General features: G+C 34.6%; 1 protein-coding gene across 3 annotated transcripts in view; it reads right to left on the reverse strand.

The window, feature by feature from the left end:
* Positions 1-13,235, reverse strand: part of SLC44A1 (solute carrier family 44 member 1) — a 223,322-nt gene that overhangs the window by 85,121 nt on the left and 124,966 nt on the right. For all 3 annotated transcript variants that reach the window (XM_062207835.1, XM_062207834.1, XM_062207833.1), the window contains exons 6-9: positions 12,784-12,953; positions 10,741-10,830; positions 2,751-2,890; positions 853-1,039 (exon numbers count right to left, since the gene is read on the reverse strand). In XM_062207835.1, coding sequence (XP_062063819.1) covers positions 853-1,039; positions 2,751-2,890; positions 10,741-10,830; positions 12,784-12,953 — 587 coding nt within the window. The remainder of the gene's footprint in view (positions 1-852; positions 1,040-2,750; positions 2,891-10,740; positions 10,831-12,783; positions 12,954-13,235) is intronic.

Genomic DNA, 13,235 nt, shown 5'->3' on the forward strand with positions numbered 1-13,235 from the left:
GATCCCTACCCCCAAACCACAAACTTTATGATCTTAGTGCTATTTCATTAAGGGCCAAAAATACCACTTAAAAAGTTGTGAAATGAAACACTGTACAATTACACATTTTGGTCTCCTCAGAGGCAGTATATAAATCTTTTAGAAGTTGTTCTATTTGAACAAAGTTCTTATTACATTATTTAGCTTAGCCATGGATTTTCAAATACTTGAATAGTTTTTTCAGTTGCTATTTATCCAATAATTATAGATCTAAATCATTAGCAAATAACATAAATTAACATTACATTCAATCAATGACTCTGCTTGAATGGACAGAGGTATACATAAGTTTACTGTCCTTACACTTCTCCTTATGGTTAATTCCATCTAGGCTTACCCTTTGGTACTGAGTAGGGCTACAAGCCACTGTGAGAATGTAACTGTGAACTCTATCACCTCTAGGAGTGTTGGTGAGGTTCAGGTCATTTCCAAACTAGAAAAACTCTAGGAAGCAATTTGATCCTTGACTCTAACTGGGGTTTGAGGTAACTGCAGATTGACATCACATTCATTACATCATTTTGAAATGAATCTGAATGTCTGAGTCAGTATAAGAACACACTTCAAATCTTTGATCATCTCAAAATTAGGATGCAATTTCAAGCTTTTCCTGGTCTAGAGCCAAATTACGAGGATGCTCTAAAAGTTACGAGTAGAGAGGGAGTGGGATATCGAAGACTCATTACTACTGTTAGGTTTGATGGCTACTGGACCTTCATCTACCAATGTCTTAAGAATTATATCTGCTATTTTAAAATATTTGAATGCAAGTCAGATTCATCACCAAGAGAAACAAGGAACACATTTTCTTACCGGTAGTGCCAAGAAAAAGAAGTGTCATGATCCAATATACCCAAAACAAGACAAGAGCAAAGAAAGTCCAAAAGGGTTGGAAGACCAGCAGTGGCAAGTGAATAAAGACCTTGCCAGCCACATGGAACAAGGCAATGGTGAGAGCAACACGTTTGCGCATAACCAACATTATCAGGAACAAGATAACCTGCATGGGAAAAAATGGAGAGAAAGGTTTCAGTTACTATTCTAAATAGTGACACCAGAAACTGAAAATAGTAGAAATGTTAAACACAATGCTTCATCCCCAAAGCTGGAAGTATCATCTCTGAATTCCAAAAATATTTTATGAGTTCATATCTCTCTTGCAATAGTTACAGTTTTCACATGTATACTAGGTGTCCGTTAAAGTAAACATAAAAGGATGTCTCAATTTATTAACACATCCTAGAATTCTTATACTTTTTTCCTTCACCACTCATTATGAATCAAAATAGGTTATTTATAAGTTAGGATGAGACTATTTGAATATATAAATACTTGTCATTCTGGAAACGGGTGAGAAGAAAACATTCCATCATCATAAAAGCTTGGGAAATATTTATTGGTATCTCATCTCCCTTATGGGACAAATCTTTTTGGGGGTGGGGGAACCTATGGCAGATTCACCCTCTGCTTCTTCTCTGTCCCCACTCCCTATGCTCAGCACCTAGCATAGCAAATTATACTTACAGCATGGTTTTATTTATTTAATGAATGCATTTTTACATAGTTTCAACTTCAGGAATATAGTGGTTCTTGCCCCCATGTCCCCTTTCCCGCTCCTATCCCACCTCCCATTTCCTCTCCCATATTTTTCTTCATTATGAATCATTTTTAGTATGATATTATATACAGAGGACCAACTCTATGCTAATTATAGATTTCAACAATTTGCCCCCACACCCACACACAACATATAGAGAACAGTTTGGGGAGAGAATTTGCAGTTGATTCCCATATTACAATAGCATGATTATTAAACATTTTTAGAATAATACCTGACAAATATCTTTTGGCATCAATAATTTTATGGCTTGTTTTTTGTTTTTCATTCTTAATAAGAAGTTTGAAATTGTTCCTAGAAATGCAATGAGCAGAGAATCTCACCAATATTTAAAAAATAATGCACAATGTTAAAATGTTTGAAAGAAAAATGAGGAAAATCATTAGCAAACAAGTAAAGGATATATTTCCTTTCCTTTTCTTTTTTTTTATCTATTTTTTAAAAAGATTTATTTATTTGTTTGAAAGGGAGTGTTACAGAGAGGCAGAGGCAGGAGAGAGAGAGTAAGATCTTTCCTCCACTGGTTCACTCCCTAAATGGCTGCAACGGCTGGAGTTGGGCTGATCCAAAGCCAGGAGCCAGGAGCTTCTTTTGGGTGTCCCATGTGGGTACAGGGACCCAAGGACCTGGGCTATCTTCTACTGCTTTCTTAGGCAATATCAGAGAGCTAGATTGGAAGTGGAGCAGCCAGGACTCAAACTGGTACCCATACAGGTTACCAGTACTGCAGGCAGAGGCTTAACCCATTATGCCACAAAGCTGGCCCCAGATTGATATATTTCTTAACATACTTTGGACAGTTAAGAGACCTGTTTCCAAAAAAGTATCAAGAAATATGTTCTTATTAGCAATAATAATCTAACTATTCTATGAGAAAATCTTTCAAAAAGCAGAGAAGATAAAACAAAATGCTGCATCAAATACACTGATCAATTTGGGTAGCCTTCAGAAGACATTTTTAGTGTTTAGTACACTGTGGGACAGAGATTTTATCTAATGGATAGCAGGGTTAAGAATTCAAAAGCTAGAGGGATGAGTTTCTGCTTCATCAATGAAAACACAAGACTGAAAGATAATTTGAGCCTGTACTCACTGTGAATACTGTGGCTGAAATGGCATAGATGAGGAGGGCCCGAAGATTGTCTTCAGCGATCTGAAGCTGTTCAGGAATAGCTGTTTCCTTAGGAGACCTTCTTTGCTTTGCATATAGCCACCACAGTACACCTGTGCCACCTGGAGACAAAAAGCAATTATTTTGCAAGACTGAGCACATAAAAATATGTAACATAAATTCTTAATTTCTGGACTTTGCCTACACATCACCACAGGCAGCAATAATGCAACAACAATCCATTCAGCAGGGAGGTGCATACCTGTGACTTTTTGTCAGTATTAGGGAAGCCCCAAACACTCCATTATCAACTCCAACAGTAAGCACTTTCCAGCCTTTCCATGTAGCAAATAAACTTCCATAAAATGTATGGATAATTTATTACAAAGCTGAGCTAGAGCCATTAAAAACTGATAATCCTGAGAGTAATTGGTAACTTCAGTGCCTAGCTTTGACACAGTCCTGTAGTTGAATTATACAATGCATAAATGAAGATCAAAAGACTCATTAAGGTGGGAAAATGACAGAAATCCTCTGATAGTAGTGGATCTAGGATGAACATTTTTATCTCCAACGTTGGTTTAGAGATTCAGAGAATCAGACTAAAGAGAGAGGCAAACATACCTCCATTTAAGAGAGCTGGATTATATACCTTGACTTGATCCATTCAGCAAACATTTTGAGTGCCTATGGCATTTATTATTCTAGCTGAGGATAGAGCAATAAGCAAAAACAAGTCCCTATTCTCACTATTTATGGACCTTAGACAGTAATGAAGAAACAAACAAAAAATATAACAAGAGATCAAGGAAAAAATACCTTGGTAAGATGGATAGAGTTCTTGGGCTGGGAGAGCACTGAAATTATATAGGATGGGTAAACAAGGTCTTCCTATTGAGATGATATCTGAGCACAAGAATCAAAGACTGAGACACAGTGACCTATGAAAAGTCCTAAAATCCCAAAGTGGAACCATACCTAGTTGAGAAAAAGGAGAACACTGTAGCTATAGCAGTGAGCAAGAGGGAAAAGTGAGAGGAGATGTGGGAAGAGGAGAACTGGGGACCAGACCATACTAGAAGGTCTTACTGGCTACAGAAAGGAAATGGAATATTCAGGGTAGAGTTGTGCATATCTAGGCAGATAGGTAGATAATATAAATGCATAGGAGATTTAAAAAAAAAAAACCCACTAAGTTAAAACCTATGCATATCAACCTGACCTCCATCTGCATTCAAGTAAATGTGGATGGGGTCAAAAAGAAATATCATACACTATTCGTTGGCAAAGACCAAGTATAGTTCTGTTGAAGCTAAGCAAACAAATCAAACCAACTAGGAATCTATGAAAAATATCTTAGAGGAAGGGAAATGAATCCCCTTTGAAATCTCAAGGGTACAAGAAAAAGGTTGGAAAAATGTGTCAAATGTCCCAAATGAAAGAAAATATTGTCTCTACAAACACTAACAAAAAGTCACCAGAGAAAAGCTGAAGCTCAAAGAAAATAGATGGTATAACAATGATGACATCAAGAAGGACACTGTTCACAGAAACTACAGTAGACATAACTCAAAGTTTTGCTAGAAAATTCTAAAAAATCGAAATCATACCATGCATCTTCTCTGACTGCAATGGAATGAAGCTAGAAATCAATAATTCAAGAATCTCTAGAACATATGCAAATACATGGAGACTGAACAACATGCTCCTGATGAACAGTGGGTCATAGAAGAAATCAAAAGAGAAATTTAAAAAATGTCTAGAAAGGAATTAAGATGAAAATACAACATATCAAAACTTATGGGATACAGCAAAAGCAGTGTTAAGAGGAAAGTTTATAGCAATTGGTACCTACATCAAGAAATTAGAAAGGCACCAAACAAGTGAGCTAGCAATGCATCTCAATGACTTAGAAAAACAACAAAACAAATGCAAATTTAGTAGGAAAAGAGAAATAATTAAAATTGGAGAAGAAATAAACAAAATTGAGATTAAAAAAATACAAAAGATCAGCGAAATGATTTTTTAAAAAAATAAACAAAATTGATGTATAGTTGGCTCAACTAAATAAAAAAAGAGAGAAGACCCAAATCAATAAAATTAGAGATGAACAAGGAAATATAAAAACAGACACCACAGAAATAAAAAGAATCATCAGAAATTACTAAAAAGAGCAGTATACCAATAATCCGGGAAACCTAGAAGAAATGACAGATTCCTGGACACATGCAACCTACCTAAATTGAGCCATGAAGATGCAGAAAACCTAAACAGAATAACCAAGACAGAAATTGAATCAGTAATAAAGGCACTCCCAACAAAGAAAAGCCCAGGAACAGACAAACTCACTGCTGAATTCTACCAGACATTTAAAAAAGAACTAACTTCAATTCTTCTCAAGCTGTTCAAAACAACTGAAAGGGAGAGAATCCTCCCAAATTTTTTCTATGAAGCCAACATCACCTTAATTCCTAAACCTGGAAAAGATACAATAGAGAAAGAAAACTATAGATTAATATCCCTGATGAACACAGATGCAAAAATCCTTAAAAAATTACTAGTCAATCAAATCCATCAGAAAGATCAATCACCTGGACCAAGTAGGATTTATCCCTGGTATGCAGGGATGGTTCAACATTTGCAAATCAATAAAATGTGATATATCACATTAACAACAAAAACCATATGATTATCTCAATAGATGTAGAGAAAGCATTTGATAAAATACGACATCCTTTCACAATGAAAACCTTAAGCAAACTGGGTACAGAAGGAACATTCTTCAACATAATGAAGGCAATTTATGACAAAGCTACAGCCAGCATCTTATTGAATGGAGAAAAGTTGGAAGCATTCCTATGAAGAGCTGGAACCAGACAAGGATAACCACTCTCACCACTGCTATTCAATATAGTCTTGGAAGTTTTAGCCAGAGCCATTAGGCAAGAAAAAGAAATCAAAGGGATACAAATTGGGAAGGAGGAAGTCAAACTATCCTGTTGGCAGATGACATGATTCTATATATAGAGGATCCAAAAGACTCCACTGAGAGAATACTGGAACTCATAAAGCAGTTTGGTAATATGGCAGGATATAAAATTAACACACAAAAATCAACAGTTTTGTATACACAGATAATACCATGGCTGAGAAAGAACTTCTAAGATCAATCCCATTCACAATAGCTACAAAAAAAATTAAAAAAAAAAATCAAAGACTTTGGAATAGATTTAACCAAGGATATGAAAGATCACTACAATGAAAATTACAAAACATTAAAAGAAAAAATAGAAGAAAACACACAAAAAATGGAAAAATCTTCCATGTTCATGGATTGGAAGAATAGCATTAAAATGTCTATACAACCAAAAGCAATTTTCAGATTCAACGTGATCCCAATCAAAATACAAGGACATTCTTCTCAGATCTAGAAGAAACGATGTTGAAATTCATAAGGAAACATAGGAAACCTCAATTACCCAAAGCAATCTTACATAACAAAAACAAAGACAGAAGTATCACAATACTCAATTTCAAGACATACTACAGGGCAATTATAATCAAAATAGCATGGTACTGGGACCAGCACTGTGGTAAAGAGTGTAAAGCCACTGCCTGCAATGCCGGCATTCATATGGGCGCCGGTTCAAGTACTGGCTGCTCCACTTCAATCTAGCTCTCTGCTATGGCCTGGGAAAGCAGTAGAAGATGGCCCAGGTCCTTGGGCTGCTGCAAAGACTCAGCAGAAGCTCATGGTTCCTGGCTTCGGATCCACTGCATTTCTGACCGTTGCAAATAGGTGGGGAGGGAACCAGGGGATAGAAGACCTCTCTCTCTTTCTCTGCCTCTCCTCTCTGTGTAACTCTGACTTTCAAATAAATAAATAAATCTTAAAAAAAAAAAACCAGCTTGGTACTGGCATAAAAACAGACAGCTAGACTAGTGGAATAAAATAGAAACTCAAGAAATCAATCCATGCATCTATAACCAACTTATTTTTGAAAAGAAGCTAAAATCAATCCCTGGAGCAAGGACAGTCTCTTCAACAAATGGTGCTGGGAAAACCAGATCTCCAGATTCAGAAGTATGAACCAAGATGCATATATCATACCTTACACAAAAATCCACTCAAAATGGATCAAAGACCCAATACCATCAAATTATTAGAGAACATTTGGGAAACCCTGCAAGACATTGGCATAGGCAAAGCCTTCTTGGAAAAGACCCCAGAAGCACAGGCAATCAAAGCCAAAATGACAAATGGGATTACTACAAACTGAGAAGCTTTTGCACTGGAAAAGAAACACTCAGCAAAGTGAAGAGGCAATCAACAGAATGGGAGAATATAGTTGCACACTATGCAACTGATAAAGGATTAACATCCAGAATCTATAAAGAGCTCAAGAAACTCAAAAACAACAAAACAATTCAGTTAAGAATTAAGTAAAGGATTTGAGCAGGCAATTTTCAAAAGAGAAAATCTAAATGGCCAAAAGATACATGAAAAAATGCTCAGGGTCACTAGCCATCAGAGAAATGCAAATCAAAATCACAATGAGGTTTCACCTCATCCCAGTTAGAATAGCTGAAATCTATGATGAGCATAGAGTTGGTCCTCTGTATATAAAGACATACTAAAAATGATCCATAATGAAGAAGGAGATGGGAGAGGGAATGGGAGGTGGGATGGGAGCGGGGTGGGAAGCTTGGGGGAAAGAACTACTATATTCCTAAAGTTTTATCTATGTAAAAAAGCATTCATTAAATAAATAAATAAAAAGAAGTCAACAAACAACAAATGCTGGTGAGGATGTGGGGGAAAAGGTACTCTAATCCATTGTTGGTGGGAATGTAAACTAGTACATCCACTGTAGAAGACAGTATGGAGATACCTCAAAAATCTGAATACAAGGGCCGGTGCTGTGGTGTAGCAGTAAGCCTGCAGTACCTGCATCCTATATGGAAGCTGGTTTGAGTCTTGGGTTGTTCCACTCCCAATCCAGCTCTCTGCTTTGTCCTGGGAGAGTGGTAGAAGATGTCCCAAGTCCTTAGGTACCTGCACCCATGTGGGACACCCAGAAGGAGCTCCTGGCTCTTAGCTTTGTATCAGCCTAGCTCTGGCCATTGTGGCCATTTGAGGAGAGAACCAAGGGATGGAAGACTTTCTCTCTTCCTCTGTCTCTCTGTATATCTGCCTTTCAAATAAATTTTAAAAATTAAAAATTAAAGAAATCTGAATATAGACCTACCATATGACCCAGCCATCCCACTCTTGGGCAATTTATCCGAAGGAAATGAAATCAGCATAGGAAAGAGTTATTTGTACCCCCATGTTTATTGCAGCTCAATTCACGATAGCTAAGATATGGAATCAACTGAGATATCTTTCAACTGAAGATTAAATGAAGAATTTATGGTTTATGTACACCATAGAATACTACACAACAATAAAAAAATAAAATGAAATCTTGTCATTTGCAACAAAATGGGTGCAACTGGAAAACATTATAATTAGTGAAATAAGCCAGCATCCAAAAGACAAATACGATATGTTTTCTTTTATCTTGGCTAACTAAGAGTACCTAAAAGGTAATTTATAGAAGGGAATTTTACACTCTGAGATGTGATGACTGTTGAGGAACAGTTTTTTTTCTTTTGCATATTATTTGTTGAAGTTTTTACTTTGTGTAGCGTTAATCTCATGTGTATAATATTAATTGAAAATAGATCTTGGTAAAAAATAAGAAGGGGAACAGGAGAGGGAGGAAAAAGAAGGGTGGGAGTGTGGGTTGGAAGGTGGGTAGGGTGGGAAGAATCATTATGTCCTTAAATTTGTATATATAAAATGTATGAAGTTCGTAAACCTCAAATCAAAGATAACAAGGTAAAACAAAACCAATCTTTTTTTTTTTTTTGCTAGAAACAATGCTAATTCCTTTATAGATGTGACATAATTTAGTCACATTTAAGTGCTTACTATGAACTCTACTTTACAAATGATAAAATGGAAATTTTGGGAATATTAAGCATCATTCAAATATCATAAACCAGAGTAAGTGGCAAAGCTGTTTTCTGAATATAGATTCCTTATAAAAACTATCTGCACAAAGAATTAAGATATGAAAGCTATACATGGAAATGAAAAGAAAAATTGTTGAGAGTAGGAAGAATTACAAATAAAATGCAACTGGAATAGTAAAATTAATTTCCTCATCATAGGTAGTAAAGTACAAAACCACTACTAGAAAAACTATCAGCGATATGCAAGTAAACTTAAGAGACTGCATAAAGAAAATGTATATACTACTACTACTACTACTACTACTAACAATAAGTGTATAAATACACAATGGAATATTACTCAGTCATAAAAAACAGTGAAATTCTGACATCTACCACAAAATGGATGCAACTGGAGATCATTATGCTATGTGAAATTAGCCAGACCTAAAAAGACAAATATCATATGTTTTCTCTTATTTGTGGTTGTGTGTGTGTGTGTATATATATATATATATAGTCATATATATTTATATATTTGTATGCATACATATATATATATATATATAGAAAGAGAGGGTAAAAAAAGTTATATGAATGTCATACCAGTTAGTACAATTATAAATATTGCTTCAAAAATCATAAAAGAAGAGCTAGTACTGAATGATAAGGAAAAAATAACCAAAAAATTAAAATAATAACTCAGAAGATGACAGCAGAAGAAAAGGAGTGGGGGAGATAGGCATCAGAACAGAAAAATCAAATATAGAAATAAAGAAAAAAATTTCAGAGTTAAAAAGATTTCCCCTTTAAAAAAGATCACAGGTGAACACTTAAGATTCAAAATTACCCCAAAATTTTAAATTATAAAAACATGTTAATTACATAAACATGTAAGTAGGTGAAACAGGTTATGGGTAACAAACAAAGTTTATACTGGTTTCTGAGTTCTCTGATATAATGAACAACCATCACAAGAGACTATTGTTGAAAAATTTTATAATCATTTAATCCAAGACTCACACATGAAAACAAAAACAATTTCAGATATGTAAGAACTAAGAAAATATATAGCCCCTGAATCTTTCATAAATAAATCACCTGAATTCACATATAAAGACAAACTGACATATAAAGATGAATTGAAATTAAAAATTCAAGAGTGAAGTCTTACAGGAAAAGGACCAGTAGTTTCTACCAAAACTAGTTTAGGATAATATAAACTTAATGTAAGCATAATTATGAAACTTTTCAAGGCATGAATAAATAGTTAAAAATATATTGTACATGAAAATATTTTAATTTTAATAATAACCTGAATATAAAATCTCAGATTATTTAATAAGGGCTAAGTAGTGGGAACGAGTGAAAGTGAGACAGGGACGAAAGGAAGAAAGCTTAAGATAAATTTAAAGGAGTTAGAGTAAAACTCAACACCGATTATTTAATTTCAGCCTTTAATCATAGAATTCTAGATTAAATATTATTTCTAAAAATGCATACGTTACCAACTGTAGAAGCAAAAATATAACATACACTATCCAATCAAGGGTGAAAGTAGTTAAGTTATAAAGAAAGAAAATAGTCCACAAAACAAAGATAGAAAAATAAAAACAAAGAAGAATAAATATTAGGGAAACATAAAGCAAATGACAATAGTAAGACCAAACGCAGCAGTTAGGATTATAAATCCATTGTAAATGGGAACATATTTTATTACTAAACACTATTTAGCTTTAAAATTTTAACTAAATAATATACATCTATATATCTGTATAAAAATAAGGTCTAGACTTCAAATGCTAACAAGGGTGAAATGCTGAGACACAGGTAACTATAATTATAAAAATTTTAAGGCAAAAATAAACATTCTCCTTTAAAGAGAAGAAAGAGGATATAAAAGTAGAAATTTTTTGTTTCTGTCGTCCATCATGATTTAGTTATGTATCATGAAAACAAAGAAATGGCTTACCAAGGGAACCCAGTATGACCAGAATTGTTAAGATCCACACAAGTACTCTTGATATATACCTGATTATCACCATCAAAATCATGGAGAGAACTGCAGGGAAGATAATAGAGAACATGAATGTTACTCCAAAACATGTAGATTATTATTTGAAAACACAGGAAAATATAAATTCTTTAAATTGGTGCTTCTTGCCAGGGAAGTAATTTGTTGCTATTGACTAGCTCATGACCACATCTTAGGTAAGAAAGGAAACTAGCTCTTTTTGCATTTTCACATTGCTACTTGTAACACTTCAATAACATCACTTAAAACCAAAGTCACTTCACTATGTGGGTTTATAAACTACAGAAAAGCACACATGCAAATGCACATGGTGACTCAAAAACAGCACAAGACTGTTGTGGATTCACCACAAGTAAGACGTCAGACATGCAAACATACGTGCCAACACACAAAGTGTAGAGAATGGTATGTCATGTTGGTGACAAGAAATATTACCACATGTAGACAGAGATTGGTTAAGTTAGGTGCTATACTTCCTTGAGTAATCTGTGCATTTTAGGGCCAACTTCTCTGAAGGGCAGTCAAACTAGATGATATTTTATGTTTTTCTATTTGTTTCTCCTTGGGACCTTCAAAAGATGGTCTGTGTCTTCAGAATAATACTCTTTTGAAGCCTAGTGAGGCAAAATTCCTCAAACCTAATTTCTCAACTTGGACTAAGGGTCCCAACTGTGAGACTCTTAGTGAGAAACCGTTTCTCAAATTGAAGCAAAGTAAAATCCCAATGTGCTAAAATCCTCAGATTAATTCTCAAAGAAGGAGGATTTAACCTCTGCATGGGAAATTCATTTCTGAAACCATAACTTACAAATCTTTAATTATCTAAAGGCTCATTACACAAATAAATGAACCAAAATCTTTTGGGTTTATCTTACATTTTTAAGTTTCCAAAGGAAATCATTCTAATAAAAATGGAATTCCAATGGCTTAGCAACATTATAACTGTTACTTTTAAGGTTTATGCTTTATTTTTGGCTAAGGTATTTAGCTAACTGAAACCAAATAATTTTTATAAAAAGCCAGACTAATAGTCAAATTTCTTTGGGCCATTTGCAAAGCCAAATACACGGTTGGGATCTGTGTTTAGGTAATATTATTAAGGTACTCACTTTTGCAATAAATTCACAGGAACCAAAAACAGATGGGAGCCTTTCAAATATCACAGAGTTAGATTTTCATATGGACAGCATTATTTCAATTGAGTCAAGTACTACCTAAGCAAAAAGAAAATACTCTCTAATGACAGGAAAGATAGAAATACGGCTTGTATCTTCTCAATGACTATAACTGTTGTCAACTGGCATAAATATTCATCTTACTTAGTTAATGAAATAGTTGTTTGGTTCCTATCATAGTTTACTTCTCTCAAATAAGTAGGCCCATAAATTCTGACGTGGCTATACAAAAGTATAGTTTTAGAATAGTATAGAAAGTTTTCATCTTGAAAATAAAATTTGTACTTGATTATATTATCTACTCATTGACCAGAAAATTCAGTGGCTAACAAGTGGAGATTTCCAATTTTTCCAGCAGTATAGTGATAGTATGAACTGTAGCAATGAAAAGATTACATACTTCAAAAAGAATCCATCAGAAATCTATGTTCTGAGATGGGAATAAATAAGAGAATATGCAGTCTCTTTAATAAGTAAACACATCTTCTGGAATCATAACTAAAAACAGAGGGGTTGTTGATTCATTAAAAGAAGTCTCCTTGCTATCGTATTAAAAGTAGTTATAGACTCAGTAATCACAGTTTCTCCAACGAAAGAGAAAAGAACAGAAATGAGTTTCAGATATATATACATATATACATTTTTATATGTACATATTTTTAATTATATATAATCTGAAACAATTATTTTGGCTAAGGGAAATTAAACATTTTACAAGTATCCCCAATTGTATTCATATTTTGGCTAAAAGAACAGTCTTCTACTGTAGTACTATGCGATAGCTAATAATGAGAAAAACAATTACCTAGTGATAACAAGCAAAGTCCCAATATAATTTCTTTGCTGGTCATTACTCCACTAATCAGCCTGTGTAAGACACTATTGTCACTGACAAAGGTGATCAGGGCCTCTGCAAACTTGGCATAGCAGGAAATGTTCACAGGAGCACAGCGATGGAAGAATGGAATAGGTGCACTGGTGACACAAGAAAAAAAAATCAGAAAAAAAATTACTCCTACTTAATATAAATGCCACATCAAACACACAAATGAAGGTGAATATGGCTGCAATACACTCCACCCTCCACACATCATTATGGGAGCTAAGAGCTGGGTGCTTAATGCTATGAAGATGGCTGTCATGGGTAGTGATGCGAATCTTACCACAAGCTTTATCAAACAGGGTGGAGTGCATGTTCCAACAGAAGACATTACCCTCCCCTTCTAGAAAGTAACACACACACACACACACACGCAC

This window comes from Lepus europaeus, chromosome 12 (assembly GCF_033115175.1).
Source record: "Lepus europaeus isolate LE1 chromosome 12, mLepTim1.pri, whole genome shotgun sequence".
Taxonomy (NCBI): Eukaryota; Metazoa; Chordata; class Mammalia; order Lagomorpha; family Leporidae; genus Lepus; species Lepus europaeus.